The sequence below is a fragment of the Myotis davidii genome, unplaced genomic scaffold (assembly GCF_000327345.1).
Source record: "Myotis davidii unplaced genomic scaffold, ASM32734v1 scaffold591, whole genome shotgun sequence".
Taxonomy (NCBI): domain Eukaryota; kingdom Metazoa; phylum Chordata; class Mammalia; order Chiroptera; family Vespertilionidae; genus Myotis; species Myotis davidii.
In genome coordinates, this window is record NW_006284340.1 from 640,658 (window position 1) to 659,564 (window position 18,907).

The 18,907-nt window shown below is 49.0% G+C and overlaps 1 protein-coding gene across 1 annotated transcript in view; it reads right to left on the reverse strand.

The window, feature by feature from the left end:
* Positions 1–18,907, reverse strand: part of CACNA1E (calcium voltage-gated channel subunit alpha1 E) — a 435,061-nt gene that overhangs the window by 68,451 nt on the left and 347,703 nt on the right. Inside the window, exons 10-18 of the mRNA XM_006754527.2 lie at positions 11,541–11,656; positions 6,228–6,281; positions 5,586–5,675; positions 4,488–4,697; positions 3,653–3,765; positions 2,081–2,193; positions 1,593–1,724; positions 1,036–1,108; positions 100–217 (exon numbers count right to left, since the gene is read on the reverse strand). Of these exons, the coding sequence (XP_006754590.1) occupies positions 100–217; positions 1,036–1,108; positions 1,593–1,724; positions 2,081–2,193; positions 3,653–3,765; positions 4,488–4,697; positions 5,586–5,675; positions 6,228–6,281; positions 11,541–11,656 (1,019 nt within the window). The remainder of the gene's footprint in view (positions 1–99; positions 218–1,035; positions 1,109–1,592; positions 1,725–2,080; positions 2,194–3,652; positions 3,766–4,487; positions 4,698–5,585; positions 5,676–6,227; positions 6,282–11,540; positions 11,657–18,907) is intronic.

Below are 18,907 nucleotides of genomic sequence, written 5' to 3' on the forward strand. Positions count from 1 at the left end.
CCACCCCAGCCCCACTTTCTTCCATCTCCCCCTTCCCCTCCTCAAATGCCAGACTGGGCAGGCAGGATGCACAAAGAGGAGCATCTTTGAAAAGGATACAGTTTCCAAACAAGGTGAGCACAATGAAATAGATGGCTGACCACATGCCTGAGCTGACCCCACCCTGGGAGCGGATCCCGTTGTACATCACCTCATTCCAGTCCTCGCCTGTCAGGATCTACGCAAAGCAAACAACAGGCAAGTCAGACACCTGGGCTGGTTGAGAAAATGGGGAAAAGTCTGGGCCTGAGTCTTTTCCACCTACCCCCTTGCTTGGCCATCCTGCCAGGGAGGGGGGAAAATGTCACTCCCATGGATAATCCTAAACTTTCTTCTGTTACGGAAGAGAATTTTAGGCATTTTTGAAAATAGAGAAAGAGCATTAAAAGGGAAGATTCTATTCCTCAAACTACAGAGTCCCTCCCCCTCACACCCACTTTGCCAGGCCCACAGGAATCACTCAGACCAGGCAGTCTGGTCATTCCCCACCTATCACCAGAGCTGCCAAGAGGCAGTTCCTGAGACAGCAGCATTATGGGAAAGAGCTGCCTGGGCACCAGTTCCGGAAACCTGGATTCTGGTTCAGCCTCAGATTCTGGCTAAATAGCGTTTTTCTTAGGTCTAAGACATTACTGATTTTTAATGTCCCCCATTATTCCAAATTTATTTTGGTGGGGGCTAATCATACTTAATTAAATAATCGCATGTGTTAGATGATGTTTCCGGTTTCAGAACACCATAAATGTGATAGCTTTTTTACTGTCTTTGACTCGAGATCTCATATGTAGGGAGGAGACCAGTGAAGCCATCATGAGGGGGCTCTTCTCTTATTGGTAAGAACAGAGTGACCGAAATCCTAGGAATTACTGTGGGGATGATTCCTCAACAAGCAAGGTACCCAGCTGCCTGGGAGGGGCCTGGAGGGGCAGAGTGGGACTCTCCTAACCCTTTTCACCTTGCGGTGTGCGCCCAGGAACCTGCCAGCTGGCCTCATACCTGGAATACAGTCATGATGGCTGCAGGGAAAGTGTCAAAGTTTGCCGAAGGAGTCCCATCATTAAAGTTAAACCTGAGAAGGAAATCCAGAGAGAATGGAATGAAAATTCTTACACATCAAGGTTTCCCTTCCCAAGATTATGCCATTTTCATCACTTCTTTCCCCTTTCTCCATGTCTCCCTCTTTCCTACATTCCCCCCACTCCATGTCCCTAGTAGAGATGGTATTAGAGACTATGGCTGAAGGACTGTGCTCTGTGAAGGGTGTGTCTTTGAAGGGCGTGGGTACTGAGATGGAGTTTGGGCAGATCCCGAGGTTCAGGGCCCTGGGCTGTACATTTCAGAGAGAGCTCCAGAGGAAGGGTCTCTGAAGCAAGAACCCTGTACAATGTGAAAAGGTTACAAGCAGAGACGCCTGTTCCACAACATGTACAGTGGTTGATATGGGCAATGGACAGGAGCAAACAAGATGGGAACACGGTGATTGAATGAGTGACCCCGGAACTCCCAGGCTGAGGTTGTAAGCTCCTTTGGATGGAAAGCTAGTTGGTGCTTACCTGCCTCCAAACAGCTGCATTCCTAGGAGAGCAAAGACAACGATGAAGAGGAAGAGGAGGAAGAGCAAACTGATGATAGACTTCATGGAACTCATCAAGGAAACCACCAAATTCCGTAGGGATGCCCAGTACCTACAAAACGCAGACGACATGACAGCGGTGAGCAGTGAATACCATGTTATTCCCAAGTCCAGCTGGACATCTGCCTGGTGGTCTATGAATGAGCTGCATTTTTAATCCTTGTAGGAAGGAGAGATGGTAGCAACAGTGTGGCTCCCCTGGGGAATGTAGCATGGGACTTGGCATCGTAGATGTTTCTTCTGGTTCGATCTTTGGAGGAGGAGGAGCTGAAGAATGGAGTGGGGGGATGAGATAAGGAAGGGGAACATCTGGTAAGGGGGATGAGGAATGGGAGGACATATAATAAGGCAGAGAGAAGCTTCCACTCTCCAAGGTGGTTGGGAAGGGTCCAGATTCTGATCACTTACTTGGTTATTTTAAATATTCTTAGAAGCCGGAGAGCTCGCAAGACACTGATTCCAAAAGATGTCCCAGGTCTGAAGATGGCCCAGACCACTTCAAAGATACTGCCCACCGTGACCTAAAGAACCAAACCCAGCCACAGTACCAGGAGGAGGAAGAGAGGACAGGAACATTCTGGTAGCCGGCAATCAACAGTACTCATTGGGCTGTGGTGAAATTAAAACTCGCCCCTCCCCACCCCCCTTGCTAACTTTAATCCTGCAGACTGTGGGCTGGTTTACCGACTGCTGTTGTCCTTGGTGAAAACTACAAGTGATCAATTCTGCACAAAATTGACAGCCGTAACTGTCTTACATTGTAACACTTTGAGCAGACAGACAAAAAGAGTCGTCCTCAAAGCAAGGAACAAAACTTGAAGTAATACAGGTTGCATTCCAATATAAAAATCTCAGGGAGGGCCCACATTCTCTCATTGTTCTAAAATTTAGTGCTCACAAGAACGGTTTAGTCATGTGTAGAGTATCTGTCAGGCCCTCAGGCCCCACACAGCCTAATGTGAAGGTGCTACTGGGTGGCAGAGAATCTGACTGCTGTAGGAAGCAGCAATGTCAAATTAAAAACTGAACTTGTTTCTTGTTTTAATTATGCACCTAGTGATTGTCCACTATATAGTCTCTACATTGCATAAGGAGAAATAACCAATAAATTCATCCTCACAGCAATTCTGAATATATGTAGATAAAGAAACTAAGATTATAATGGTCTTTCACTGGCTGGGATGCCTGAAAACTGCCCGTACCCAAAAACATATGTTCCATGTTAAAATGCAGATTGGCAAGTGCTCAAAATCCTTAGCACGTAACTGAAAATTTGGCAGAAAAAAAGTAGGTTTGGCAGAAAGAGAAGTGGATCAGGAACCCAAAGTTTTGGGACCCAGCACCGCTGCTAATGGGCAAACTGGGGACACGTGTCCTCTGGGAATGGGCAGGCTAACTCCTGACACGCAATCTAGTGGACAAGGCTCCTGAAAGCCATGGAGGACCACAGTGTATGTGAAAGCACCTGAATCCTGTTAGAAATGTGCACAGTTATATCTCCATATTATCTAGCAAGTGGACAGTGGACGACATTTCTAACGTGTGTATGTGTGCACGCATCCATGTGCATGTCTGTATGAGGGTATATTTAGATAACTTTCCCAACTGCAACTGAACCCAAATATATAAGCTCATCTTTTTTATTGAACTATCTTCTGGAATCAAATTTTTTTGTCTCCTCTCTCAGGCATTCCCCAGGATACTAAGTGATTTAAAACTCTAGCTTTGTCAAATTCACTGAGCTGTACACTTAAGGGTGCCCTCTATGGTGTGTATTACACTGCCATGAAAACATTAAAAATAAAGCTTAAAACCAATCAACCAACCTAGTGTGGCAAGGATTCACTCACTCCTACCCCCGTTAGCTAACCTTATCTGGTCCCCTGGTATAATTTCTGGTTTCAGTGCTTCATGCTGGGCAAGAGAGGAGCTGCCTATCCCACCCGTGGCTTATCGACAGGAGGGCTCCCGAGCACTTACCCCAAAATCAAAGCAGTTGAAGGAAGAGTGGAAATAAAGGCGAGGCCCCATGCCGTACATCTTCAGGGACATCTCCAAGAGGAAGAGTCCCAGAAACAGAAATTCTGCATAGTCTGAAAGCATCAAAAGCAGGAGCATTTGTTCCCTAGATGGCGGGCTCCCACACCCCCGAACCCCAAAACTACACCTGCAGAGGTGCCCTCCACATGAGCAGGACCCACACATGTAAGGAGGGTCATGACCAGGGCAGGTCAGTACCAGGCAACACCTAATGATGTCAGAATTCGCTCTCACCCAGCAGCAGCCCCAGGTGCTCCCCAGGTTGGCTTTGCTCTCCATCAACAGGTGGGTTTGCCACTGCCCTTTAAATGACAGGCGACTCCCCAGAAAGACGGGGCTTTACCATGGCTTCAATGTGAGAGCCAGAAGGGTCCCCCACACGCCCAGTCGTGGCAGCCTCCTGGAGCCCCACTCACACACAGTGGCAGCCTTACCCAGAGCTGACTAACCCGTACGTCCCCTTTTTGGTGTATTCGAGGTGCCCACTGCCCTAAGAGCTTCCTCCCTACACCACTGATCCTCTTTAAAATACTAAGTGAAGGCCTTACAGAACCCGAATTGCAATGCCATTCGGGTTGACTCCTCAGCAAAGATTTGTTTATCTGATTCAATAACGAATGACAGATTGGAATGGTCCCTTGCAGACAGCCCTGGCCTCCCTCACAACGTGAAGGGGGAGAACTCTGGGCGGACAGAAAGAAGCACTGCCGGGCCCCGCACGATCCTGGCTCTCTGACACCTGCCCCTGGAGAGTCCGCAGTCATGGGTCACTCACAGAGGAAGTGGGTGAGCCACTGGGGCTGGTTGTGATGGACGATGGCCACGCAGGCGGTGTTGAGAGCCACCAGGCTCAGCACAATCCAGTAAAACACCTGGGATTTCACCATGTGGCGGACAGAGATGCGCAGAAGCCTCTCCTTGTGCCGGAAATAGGAGGCCCCGTCCACCTTTGCGCTTTTGATGCTGGCTCGGGCGAGGGGTGTGCCTGAGGGGGAGAAGCAGGGAGGGAGAAGGAGGCTGCAAAAACCATCACCCTCTGTGGGGAGGGGGACAGTGTCGGTCCCCCAGCTGGGTGGCCACCAGGCTGGGGGCCTGGGGACACCTGTGATAAGGAGTCTCCACAGTAGAGATCCCTGCTCTTCCTCTGGGCACGCTCAGTCCTAGAAAGGATTCCCTGGGTCGGAGGACACAAGGCATCTATACCTGGTATCTTAAAGCGAATCAGATCATGTTTATGTTTGGGCTTCTCTCTAGCCTTTCCTTTTCAATATACTTCTGGGGCTGGAATCATTCTGCTGCCTCTGTGATCTTTCTGCCACGGGCAGCCGAACTCAGCAGTGAGCTCTGTACACCTCTTCTGCTTTTAAGAATGAAGACCCCTCCCTTTTTCTTGAGGAACTATCTGCCATCTGCCAGCATTTCTAAGAGAACCTGGGACTGAACACGTCATGCTGTAGGGTTCTCAGTAGGAAATTGTTTAAATATCACATGGACGATGGGACGGCAGGAGGTGGGGGCTGCTGCAGTTAAGCAGGTTCTCAAATGGGGGTTACTCGGAGCAACAGGCCCTCAGCTCCTTTGAACGTATCTGAGTGGGTTTTCATGATCTCGCAGGAGAGACCGGCTGATGGACACATGGGCACACGTGAAGAATCTGGGCTGGATTTTTCTAAGCCCATGTTTCATGTGAACAGGGTCCCTGCGTCCATTTTTTTCTAAGTCATTGTAGATTAGATACCCACACCTTCTCTAATTACAACCCTGGGTTCTGGATTCTTTGGGTCCCCTTCCTCCTCGTGGTGCTTCTCAAAACACAGGCTCTTTATTTTGATGGGAGATTCAGAGAGGGGAATACCTAACTGGTCCCACTCACCCACGGAGGAGATATCCACACAGTGCTCGTCGCTGGAGTCTCGAGTCATGACCTCCGTGCGGCTGCGTTTGATGGTGGCCCTTCGAAGCACTGCGCCAGGACAGGGGAGGCAGGTAAGGACACACACAACCGGGTCATTCTGCTCAAAATTGAGGATTGTGGGCCAGAGGCCTCTGGGACCCAGGCGACTGCCCTTAAACAGCTGAGCCAGGGTCACAGAAGTCGGAAACGTCTAGAGAGACAAGACTCCCGTGCTCAGAGGCACCTATCTGCGCTGGCTCCTCCCCAGCGAGGCACTTCCTGGGAATGAAAGTGGTCCCAAGAGGATCTCCACTGATGTTCAAAGAAGATCCTTTATATGCCATGGATTGCACGATGGGCTTTTTAATTGCACATTATCAACGACACACCCCGGAACCAAAGTAACTCTTGGATTTGGCTTTCATCGCGTTAAAAAGCATTTAAAAATTTGTGACTCAATTCCCTTCCTTTTAAAGCATGAAGGATTTTATGACAGAGAGACTTTGGTTTCAAATCCCAGAGCGCCCTTCTTTTATTTCTCTCTCCTCTTTGGATCAAGAGAGACCACCACGCATAAGAGGGCGCGATGCCAGTGGAGTGAGGAGTTGGTTGGAGCCTTACCTTCCAAGGCTGACGTGCCAGCATTTTTATTTTCTTCAGCAAGCATGACTTCCTCTATATGGAAACAAATGGTTTAGTCAATTATCTGTAAATGGCAAATTATCTTGCAAAATGAAATCCCTTAGGGTGGGCTTGGGCTCCAGGGCAACAGAGAAGGAACAAAGGGTTCACAGTCCGTAGCAGGCATCAGCAAGAGAAAGCTGCCAAGGTCATGGAGAGAGCTCCCCAGACACATCAGAACAGAGGGGCATTCTGGGTGCGCGGGCGCTGGGGAAGATGGTAAAATCCAGCTCTGTGTCTGACACACTCCTTCAGGAGGATGCTCATGAGGGACCTTTTTAACTAAAACTCCCTTAAATTGAGAGGAATGAAAACTACCGTTTCTGGTTTTTCTTCTGCCCAGGTTCTTGTCTTTCCTAACCCCTTAAGCCTTCTCCAGCAATGGGAGCTTCCTTAGTTTCTCTTGTCTGCAACTTCACATCTACCGGCTCATTCAGGAGGCGAGGCCACGCTTTGGGCGTTGGCCTGTCTACTTTGTGAGGAGCAGCACACAGGGAGAGGAGCAGGGCTGGAGGGCCGGCTTCCTCCCACTCCACCACCCACCACTCCATCCTGCCTTCCTTGGGCAGAGCTTGAGCTGACCACGCTTGGGCCCATCATGAACGTGTCCTTGTGATACTGGATTTTATTCATGATCTATTCCTGACACAGAACTCTTAAAGCCCTTGGAATGACTGTCTTCTGTACACTAATGAGATGACTCATTGTGGGGGAGGCCTAGTCACCAGAATGGGGGCTGGTAACTAGAAAAACCAACCCCAGGATTAGAGGGTTATAACTTTCATCCCTATCCCTCTTCCACCTCCTGGGAAGGGAGAGGGGCTAGAGATTATTGAATACCAATGGCTGATGCATTAGTCAGTCATGACAATGGGATGGAACCTTCATAAAATATAAACATCAGGGAGCTCCTGGGCTAGTGGCCGTGCCAAGATCCTGAGAGGATGCCATGTCTGGAGAGAGGACGGCAGCGCTGTGCACCCCAACTTCTGCCCCTCACCTTGGTCTGTATGTTTCTTCATTTTGGCTGTTCCTGAGTTGTATTCTTTATAATAAGCTGGTAGTAATTATCGTTTTTCCTGAGCTCCAGAAGTTGTTCTAGTGAATTATCAAACCTGGACCCCTCTGAATTTGTTGTCAGTGGGGCAGAAATGCAGGTCATTGGGGGCCTCTGCTTGTGGCTGGTCCCTAACCTGTGGGGTGTGCATGAACTCCAGGCAGTACTCAGTGTCCGAATGGAACTGAATTGTTGAGTATCCGACAGGTGTCGAAGAATGGCAGGACTGACTGGTGTTGGAACAACATATTTGGTTGTTGGTGTTTGGAAAAGCACCACACAGTCCCTTGGCTTCCCCAAGGGCAGCCCTGTGCTCCCCAATGGCAAGATCCTATTTTCTATACTTGTTAGAATAAGCCTCACCAGCATCCCTCTGAACTTGCCAACAAAATAGCCCCTGTCTGGTGGAACTCGGAGTCCCCTATTTGGCCCCACCCTCACTTGGCCTATAATAGACCAGTTTGGAGACCTAAGCAATCATTGCCTAGGATTCCGGCTGCTGGGGAAAGCTTGCAGCAGGCCCTATTAAAGGATGGTTTATAATTTAAGCTCCTGTAACAAGTTCAAGGGCAAGCAGAAAAGGGTAAAGTCATTACCACAATTCCACCTGCATATAAAATTGAGAGCGTATAATGAATGTATTTCTCAGGGAGGGGGCATTTTGAAGCTCAGGGGGATGGCCATTCTACCAGGTCCTAATGTTTAGCTTTCTCTTTTGAGTACAGCCTCTGGCGAAATTCTAAGTTAGCATTTTGAGTGTTATTGGTGGAATGCTCCTTGAGGCAGACAAAGAGGGTTTTAAAGTCATTGGACTGTACAGTTTGAGAGCACCCTTTTAAAATAGGTACTTGTTAGCCCTAGCTGGTTTGGCTCAGCTGATAGAGCATCGGCTTGAAGACTGAAGGGTCCCAGGTTTGATTCCGGTCAAGGGCACATGCCTAGATTGCCGGCTCGATCCCCACTGCGGGGCATGCAGGAGGCAGCGCCAGAGGCTTGGCTGTGTACAGTGCCTGGACCGTGGGGTGGGCAGATCTGAGGACCCCCAAACAGAGGGGGGGCTGTGTTGCTGTGGAGCATCTCTGGGAAGCGCTGGAGGGCTCTGGATGTGCTGAAACGCCCCCTCCCCCAATGCCTTTTGCCAAGTTTGCTTTCGAACTTGAGAGTGCCTTTCCAGGGAAATGTAACCCATATGTCTCTGATTCACTGCCGCTCCATGTGCAAAGGGAAGGGCCAGGAAGCACAGGTTGACGTCGCAGTGCGTCTTTTTTCTTAGAAGGAGGAGAGAGCTGGCTGTGCGGTGCCAACTGGAAGAAACTGCAGCCTTGCGATCCTGCATGAATTTGCAAAGCAGAGCCACAGAGAGCAGCACCCCAGGCGTGCACCTGACCCTGAGTGCGGCCAGGGCCAGGGCCGGAAGGTCCTTTCCCAGTTCTGCCGCCCACCCACTCGCGAGGGTGGTCTGTCAGATGGCAACTCCGCCCAGGAAGCCAGTGGCAGTTGGGATTCAAGCTGCCTGACTGGCCTGGTGGCAGATCTGCTCAGTAAGGCCCAGTTACCGTTCTGGGAAGAGGGGAGGGTTATTCATGTTCATGCTCACACAAGGGTCTCCCAGGAGAAAGCAAAAGTGCAGGCCACATGCCTGGGCATGGCTCAGCTTCCAGAGGAGGCAAAGGGATGCAGAGAGTCCCAAAGAGGGTGATTGCTATCTGGCTTTGAAGTAGTAGTCTCAGTCACACTCTCTCTCTCACCCCTGATAGATCATCCAACACTGACTCCGGAGCAGAGAGAGAGCTTTGTGTGCTGGTGGCGGAGTGAGTGTCATGGCGTCATTCCAAAGCTCTCCTAGAAGAATAAGGCTCGGCAACTAAGCAGCAAATCAGATTCCAATTTTTGCCCCGGGAGGCCTCACGGTTGTGCTATGCCTTCTACTGGGAATAGAGGAAAGGTGCTGACTGTCATGTATAATTTTCGATTAAAAAATGTCCTCTTTGCTCGGGAAGAGAATGAAGATAAATCGGACCAATGCAATCCAGCCTGTAAAATAGCAAGGCAAGCACAGCAGCCTTTTTACTGACAGAGACGGGGTGACTGATGTCTCTCCTACGCAGCTGAGCCACAGTCCAACTTGAATCTGGTGGCTCCGTGAGTTAAGGCAACCGTGGTGGGTTTGGGCCTACGCTCAGGGCGAGGTAAGAATCATTCCTGATGAGGAGCCAAGAACTGGTGACAGCTCGGGGAATAGGCAAAACCAGTTCTCACCATCACCTGTCCCCCAGCTGACTGTGATGGCTGCACCATTGCTCTCCCTGCTTCTGGCCTCCTATTATCTGTTCTCGAAGGAGCCACCAAGCGCTCCTTCAACATCTCTAATCAGAGCACGTCCCTCCTCTGTAGCGGCCAGGGCCAGGGCCGGAAGGTCCTTTCCCAGTTCTGCCGCCCACCCACTCGCGAGGGTGGTCTGTCAGATGGCAACTCCGCCCAGGAAGCCAGTGGCAGTTGGGATTCAAGCTGCCTGACTGGCCTGGTGGCAGATCTGCTCAGTAAGGCCCAGTTACCGTTCTGGGAAGAGGGGAGGGGTTATTCAGTTCACGCTCACACAAGGGTCTCCCAGGAGAAAGCAAAAGTGCAGGCCACACGCCTGGGCATGGCTCAGCTTCCAGAGGAGGCAAAGGGATGCAGAGAGTCCCAAAGAGGGTGATTGCTATCTGGCTTTGAAGTAGTAGTTTCAGTCACACTCTCTCACCCCTGATAGATCATCCAACACTGACTCCGGAGCAGAGAGAGAGCTTTGTGTGCTGGTGGCGGAGTGAGTGTCATGGCGTCATTCCAAAGCTCTCCTAGAAGAATAAGGCTCGGCAACTAAGCAGCAAATCAGATTCCAATTTTTGCCCCGGGAGGCCTCACGGTTGTGCTATGCCTTCTACTGGGAATAGAGGAAAGGTGCTGACTGTCATGTATAATTTTCGATTAAAAAATGTCCTCTTTGCTCAGGAAGAGAATGAAGATAAATCGGACCAATGCAATCCAGCCTGTAAAATAGCAAGGCAAGCACAGCAGCCTTTTTACTGACAGAGACGGGGTGACTGATGTCTCTCCTACGCAGCTGAGCCACAGTCCAACTTGAATCTGGTGGCTCCGTGAGTTAAGGCAACCGTGGTGGGTTTGGGCCTACGCTCAGGGCGAGGTAAGAATCATTCCTGATGAGGAGCCAAGAACTGGTGACAGCTCGGGGAATAGGCAAAACCAGTTCTCACCATCACCTGTCCCCCAGCTGACTGTGATGGCTGCACCATTGCTCTCCCTGCTTCTGGCCTCCTATTATCTGTTCTCGAAGGAGCCACCAAGCGCTCCTTCAACATCTCTAATCAGAGCACGTCCCTCCTCTGTTCAAAACCCTCCAGTGGTTCCTGCCTCACTCACCCTGACAATGCCGGTCATGCCCGATCGCTGCCCTCTCCCCCTGTGATTGCCCTCATCCTGTCTCCTGAACCCCTCGCCTTGCTCACCCCGCTCCTGGCTGCTCCCACTTTACAGTCTTGGCATCAGAATATTCCTCCCTCAGATCGTCCTGTGGCTCGCCCCCTCATCTCCTTCAAATGTCCCCCAAACAGATTTACCCTGACACCTCTATTTAAAGCTGTGACTTCCCCTACGCCCCATGGCCCTACCTGAATTTGTTGTCAGGGGGGCAGACATGCAGGTCATTGGGTCTTATCACCTTCTGACAAGTTACTTATGTATAATTTTGTTCACTGTGGCCTTCCCCGACTAGAGGGTAGTGAGCTCCAGGAGAGGACAGTGCTGGCTCACTGCTGTACCAGGAGTCTGGAACAGGACCTGGCACCAAGGAAGCAACACTACCCATCCATGGAATGGATGATTATTGTTAGTAGTAGCAGCAGCAGTACAAAACGTTACCGACCCAAACTCAGCCACAGGACTGGGTTATGTTACCATTTCCTCAGTGCGCCTTGCTACCATGCCCGTCTCATGAAGGTGTTTAATAGAAGAACAGGGATTGTCAGACGCCAGATAAAGGAAAGTGGGACCTGCAGGGAACCTCAAAGCAAATGAGGCATCTAGAGCCTCTCTCTGCTCCGATCCAGGCTGCCCCTGGGCAGGGAGGTACTGGGTGGGAGGTCCCCGCTGACCATGCAGCCCGCCACCGGCCGTCCTGTCCCGCCTGCCAGCCTTACCCGCTTTGTCGATCCAGGCGCGGTACCCGTTCAGCTCCCGCTCAATCTGCTGCTGGCGCCGCAGCTTCATGAAAGCCCTCCGGTTCTCCACTCTCTCTCTCTCTTTGGCAAATTCCCTGTGGACAAGGAGGATGAGATGCACGAAGTTCGGGCAGTGGCACGACTAAGAGAAAGGGTGATGTGAGGAGGAGAGAGAGTTTGAGCAGGTGCCTCTGGGCACCCCCTTTCCCCTTCCCTTGGTCCCAGCTGCATCCATGACATCCTTAAAAAGTTGTTCAGAAACTCACCTCATTCAGCCCCATGCAGGAGCCTTCCCAGATCCGGTTTATACCCATCAGCACTAACACCCTCTGCTTGCTTGCTCAGAAAGGTGTTTTCTTAGCCACGTGACGAACCAGGCCTCAAAATGCTATATATGTGCCGCATCCCCAGCTACAACAGAGGCCCTTAACCCTGCAAGGGGCATGGCTACTCTTTATGCTTTTAAGTACAATAATGATTAATGTATATTGACCACTTATTAGGCCAGCTCTGTATGAAACTTTTCATACCCATTAACTCCTTTAGTCCTCATAACCACCCTATGAGATAAACACTATTAAAATTCTTGTCTAACAAAGAAAGAAACAAGACTTAGAGAAGAAAGTAACTTGCTGGGATCTGAACTCTAACCAGCGTGCTGTGCCTCCTCTGGGGTCCTGTATCCTGAGGCGCTCGATAATGGCTGTCCCTGAAGACCACTGACACCGATGCCCTGAAGGGCTGCCATGCTGTTTGAAGATGGCTGGCAGCGGTAAGTGAGAAAAGGAACATGAGAAGGGCACCTGGACTCTAGGAGGAAGACAGGAGGGAGGTGGGGTGGAGCCGAGGGGAGATGATGGGACAGAGGGAAAGCCAAGGTGAGAAGACACAGCCCACTGCCAGGGGCCCACAGCCACTCTGTGGCACAAGACAACGAAGACTAAAGCCCCACGGGCAATGGAGAAAGAAGAGGAATGAGTGCTGCCTGGCAGACAGGGAGATGGTTTAATTCAATGGGAGCAAATAGGGATCAAGAAAAATTCATGAGCTAGTGGGCCCCTCCAGAAACCACCTCCACCGTCCTCCACATCACCAAACCCCTTCCAGGCAAGAATGCCCCTCGCTAGAACAGTACCTCCCAGTCACCGCTCTGGCACTCCCCACTGCCCTGGACGCTGTCAAGGGCTCCCCATCAACTAAGAGGTGCCCCTTGAAGATGAAGAGGTCCAGCACCCATCATGGGTCCTGCCAGCTTCTCCCTCCTGTCCAGGTACTAAAACATGAGCCAGGGGCTGAGGGTCCTGCTCCTGGCCCTGTGCAGGGGAGTGGAAGGAGCCTCATCTGGTCCCTCCTATAAAGATAGAGATGGATTCCTTGGCACCGACACCTTATAATGATCACAGTGAGGCTGAGGGCATGGGCATGTGGCACATATCCAGGGGAGGAGATATTCTCCTGGGCTTGGCTGCGGGTCCAGTGGGTTCTACCAAGGGTGTTGTGGGGAACGGAAAGGGAGGGGGTCAAAATGAAGAGTGCCAGGGCCAGTGAGTGACAAGGTAACAATTCAGGCCCTGGGGCACCCCCTTTCCCCACCTTCATTCATGGGTTTCAGCATGGGGCTGGCGTCGCCACCAATCAAAGTTCTTACCTTCGGCTCTTTTCCTTCTTTGTATCCCTCCTTCCCAATTAATGCCGACTTCCAGTTGATTCTGTCTTCAGAAGGACACCAGATCCACCTCCCTCTTCATCCTCACCGCCTTGGTCCAGGACCCCATCCTCTCCTGCCTGGGCCATTACAGTAGCACCTACCTGGTCTCTCCACCACCTGCCTCTCTCCCCTTCATCTCCTCCATCTCACAGCTATCGGTTATCTTTCTACAACATGATCACCTCCAAACCTAAAACAATAACTATAGGGAGCAATATGTGTGGAACACTTTCTAATTTTCAAGCATCTCTGTATATTTTCCTCATTGAATCTTAACAACCCAACTGAGAAGAAGGCAGAACATGTATTTTCATCCTCCAGGGAAAAGCTAAACCGCTTGTTCACATTTAAGCAACAAAGCCAGGACTAGAGCCCAGAGCTGTCTGCTCTATGAGCCGGGGCTCCTCACGCCCCGCCTATCTGCCCGATGGCGTATCTGTATGTCCCCTCTTTATCTTTCATATGGATGTGTCCTAATTTTTCAACTATGCTCTGGGAGAATTCAGGGAGGTTTCAAGCAAGACCTTGAAAGGGGGGACTTGAAGCAGGCTGTGACCAGAGGGACACAGCAATCCTTGAGCATCTGGGGTGAGATCACCAATAGCTCCATGTTCCAGCCCAGAAACGGAATCTAAGGAGGAGTTAAGTGGCCTTTTGAGGGGGCAAGTGTCCAAGGAACCATGACCCTCAGATCTTCTAAATTCCATCTTCTCTCTGTTCTAATCCCTTCCCCTCCACACCTCCTCCTCCTGCTGCTAAATGAGGTACACACAGCTAACATGGCCTTCAGTCTTTCACAGTCTCATCTGGACCTTTCTTTCCAAGCCTCAGCTTCCATCATTCCTCTCTACCCCATGCACTCCGGCTGTCCCCCTCAGTCATGCTCCCACTGCAGCAACTTCTCTCTACTCCTGAAAAGGCAGTGCAGGCTTGTAAGGCTTGGTTCCCACTGCTTCTCTGCCTGGAACCCCTTCTTTTCTGCACCTGAGTCTGTTAAAATCCTTCCTCAAGGCCAGGCTGAAATGTCACCTCTTCTGTTTAGTGTTCTTCTCCCCTAACCTCTCCTTAGTCTTCCGGCCTCCCCTCCCTTCTACCTTTCTTCTATGTCTTTACAGCCCATCATACAGCCGGAGCTTTACTGTGCTGGGCTGTGCAGGAGGCTCTCTACTTTACTAATATGTGAGTTTTTTGTGAAAATGTTATGTCTTTCTTAACTTTGTGGTGTCCTCTGGACTAGGCTGGACCTGGCACATAGCATATGTTCAATATATATGTATATATATTTTTTAAATTAAAAATATCCAGACAGACTTGGTGAGCATACTGATCACTCGTCCCTGGGTCCCAAAGGCCTAAACCAGCGGTTCTCAACCTGTAGGTCGCGACCCCTTTGGTGTTCGAACGACCCTTTCACAGGGGTTGCCTAAGACCATCCTGCATATCAGATATTTACATTATGATTCATAACAGTAGCAACATTACAGTTATGAAGTAGCAACGAAAATAATTTTATGGTTGGGTCACAACATGAGGAACTGTATTTAAAGGGCCAGAAGGTTGAGAACCACTGGCCTAAACGAAGGCACACTCCCTCTCTGCACTGACCCAAAGCGAGCAGGTGAATCTGTGGGAACTCCCGGACACTGCCACTAAAATCTGTTTCCCTTTGGCTCCACTAAAATCTGTGGCATCAGTCCATCAACTATGCGGTGTGTCACCTCTCGCTGGCCCCTGGAGTGGCCCTGCAGCTTGATTTCCGGTGGGCTAGGCCAACAAACCCAGGCTAAGCTCCCCGTGTACTTGGAAGTTTCCTGGCTCCGGGCCTCACCAGCTGGCTTCCCTGCTCTCCTCTGTCATCTTGTCATCGCAGGCCCCCGTTTCCTCCCACCCTCCCACCTGGCATCTTCGCTGGGCTCACAGGCTGGAGCCCAACAAATCTGGCCTGGGCTTTTTAAGAATCCTCTTGCCTGAAGGCAGGAAACAAAGAATGTGCACCAGTGGGGACAGTTCCTCGCAGCTAGTGCACCTCCGAGGAAGAAGGACCGTGCTGGAGGGAGGGGTGTGTGCGTACTCTATATTGTTTATGGAGTGGCCCTCTTCCGTTTTTCCAATGGGATCCTGGGAGAGAAGTCTGGCACCAGTGTCTTTCGTGACATCTCTCCCTCCCTCGCTTGCTGTCATCACTGTTTGTGCCCATGGCTCATCGCCCGACTGGTCTGCGGGCTCCATGAGACCATGCAGAGCCTATATGGCATCACATTGCAACAAAGACCTATGAAGATGAATCCAAGGTCTACTATTATAGCAGACTCGGTAGGTTATGGAAGTAACATGTTAAGAACCGCTAATATCCATAGGACACATTTGTGAGTTTTTAAATTTACAAATCACTTTCATGTAAATTAGTGCACTTTTGTTTACAAAAACCTTGGGAGATTCAAAAGGTTCTTGTCCAAGATCAACCAATTAGCCAGAATTCAATCTAACATGGACCAACCCATTTCAGGTTCAGTGCTGTTTTCACAAGGCCTCAGCTGTCTTCTATGCTATCTAGACATCAACCTTTAAAATCCACAAAAGGGATGTAGTTTCAGCCCAAGGTTGTGGAAAATAAGGATATAAAATCTAGAGTGTTTGTTTTTCTAAAAGACTGATTTTTTTAATAGAGAAGCAGCATGAGAATCCATTGCTCTGTGTTGGATTAATAAAGACCTAGTGTAAAAGTCATAGCTTTGGTCAAGCTAGTGATGTACTGCTTGGTTTTTGTATCCTTACCTCAGTCACCATTTATTTATACACATACTGCATTCTAGGGAGAACAGGGACAAGCAGGATTCAGTGCCATTACCTGCCAAAATAACTGACCATTCGCCCTAAGCGGTTTGGCTCAGTGGCTAGAGCGTCGGCCTGTGGACTGAAGGGTCCCAGGTTTGATTCTGGTCAAGGGCATGTACCTTGGTTGTGGGCACATCTCCAGTAGTGGGTGTGCAGGAGGCAGCTGATCGATGTTTCTCTCTCATCGATGTTTCTAACTCTCTATCCCTCTCCCTTCCTCTCTGTAAAAAATTTATAAAATGTATTTAAAGAAACACAACTGACCATTCTAACCAAGAGTCAACATATCCACCACTCTCATGAGTAGATACACGGCCTGACCCAAGAAAGGGAAGCATATTCCCCCCACTGTTCCCTCTTCTCCCTCTTCCCAGAGGATCCTGCGGGTTATTCAGATGATAATGGTTTTGCAAAGATAAAGCATATGACCATTACTGTACTTAGTCATCCAGATGACCACTGCCCAACTTTCTACTGAAATGTACCTTGAAGAGAGGCCCTGCACACATCTCAGTTTATCCAGCTCCCTTGGGCCTAGCAACAGGAAATTTAATAGGAAACAGTGTCGCTGACAGTAGAAGAGCATTCATGTCCCCTAAGTCCTCTTGGCATTGGCCTATGGCTGAGGATGAGAGGATGGTAATCTCAGCTCCTTTTCGTTGGCTCCATCCAGTGCTTCCACCCCATGGATGCGACGGAACGCAAGGTGGGATGCACCTGGACTCCAGAATTCCAAACAAAGGGAACAGAAATACTACCAGATCTATTCTCAGAACTATGCATCCAGGTGACATTTGCTGTTAGTAACCTGGACAGTAATCTCAGGCTCTGTTTCCTCATCAGTCACTGTTGATGTTAGAAGGATGCAACAACCCCCTACTCATAACCAGGGGCAGGAATAAATCTGATTTACTCTGGGAGTCCTGACTGCATGCGTGTAAGACATTGTATAATGAAAAGGCAATGGAAGAAAATATTCATAAATCGTATGTCTAAAGAAGAGGTTGATATCCAAAATGTATAAAGAACTCATACAACTCAACAGAAAAAAAAAATCAATTCAAAAAATGGGCAGAGGAACTGAATAGACGTTTTTCCAAAGAAGAATATAGTTGGTACATGAAAAATGCTACACATCACTAATTATGGGGGAAATGCAAATCAAAACCACAATGAGATATCACTTCACACCTGTTAGAATGGCTACTATCAAAAAGACGAGAGATAACAAGTACTGGTGAGGATGTGGAGAAAGGGAACCCTTGGTGGGAGTATAAATTGGTCCCGTCACCAATAGAAAATAGTACGGAGCTCCTCAAAAACTTAAAACAGAACTTCCATGTGATCCAGCACTCCCACTTCTGGGTATATATCTGAAGAAAACAAAGACACCAATTCAAAAAGAGATCTGCATCCCTATGTTCATTGCACCACAGCCAAGACACAAAAACAACCTAAACGTCCACTGATGGGTAAACAGGTAAAGATGATACTATTCAGCCATAAAAAAAGGAAATCTTGCTATTTGCGACAAGGATGGACCTTGAAGCCATTATGAAATAAATCGGATAGATAAAGACAAGTATTGTATGCTCTTATTTATATATGGAATCGTAGAAAAAAAACACAACACACTGAACTCATTGAAACAGAGAACAGACTGGTGGCTGCCAGAGGTGATGGTGGGAAATGGGTAAAGATGGTCAAAAGGTACACATTTCCAGTTATAAGATGAATAAGGTCTGTGAATGTAATGTGGAACATGGTAACTATAGTTGATAGCACCGTTAAATAGTATACATATATCAAATCATCATGCTGTATACCTTAAATTAACACAAGCTACATGCTGATTATAAATCAATAAAACTGTATGTGTGTGTGTGTGTGGGGGGGGGAATACAAATTGTGTTGCATTGTAGATACTTTCTACCCAATCTGTTATCCCTATTTTTGGCTGCTTCTTCCTGCCCGGGAAGATAGCCTGCAGTTCCCCTCATGACACTGCTCTCATACAGAGAAAAGGAAGAGGAGTTGGAGTTGAGATAGAGGAGCCTCTATTCTGGTTGGCACATACGTATGCAAGGTTTGGGTTGTTAAATTTTAAATTCCAATTATGGGAACTTAGGACGTGACTGATCTCCGTGTATTGCACGGTTAAGTTCAATTTTCTTCTATCATCCTAGTTAGTGAATTTACATTTGTGACCACTTTGGTTTTCCAGCAGTTTACATGAGAGGCATAACTGGGAAAAAAATCAACCATTGATACATAACCCATTCCGTATTTTCCATAATTAGATGAAGTGTTAAAATTATACAGATACTCACAGACAAGGTATAACACCATGAGTGACTGGGGGTGTGTTTGCTGGGGGGTTGGGGGGGAGGTGGAGTTGTTTTTTTAAGTCATATTTACTTTAAGATTAAAGTTCATTGGTATTTAGAGAACTAAGGGACCTATCATAGGGCCACTGCCACATCGGCATGCTGAGAAATGAACGTGACTGGTTTTATTCCACAGAGTGATGGGAGGATTTTGGTCATTCACATATTTAGAAGGTATCATGAGGTGACTAAATTTTGGGGGGTTAGAAGTGAGGTCTGAAGCCTGAAATTCCCGCCTTATGTCTCAGCAGCCACACCCCTTGCCTGCTCCTGGGGGGGCGGGGGAGGGCAGCTACCTCCTACAATGATGTAGTGAGGAAGGGGTACTGGTAGGTCTGCTTTGACAAGAGATGCTCGGTGGTAGGGCTATTTGGCTCCCTTTGGCCTCTAGCTCCAGACCCCTCCTCCTGATTCAG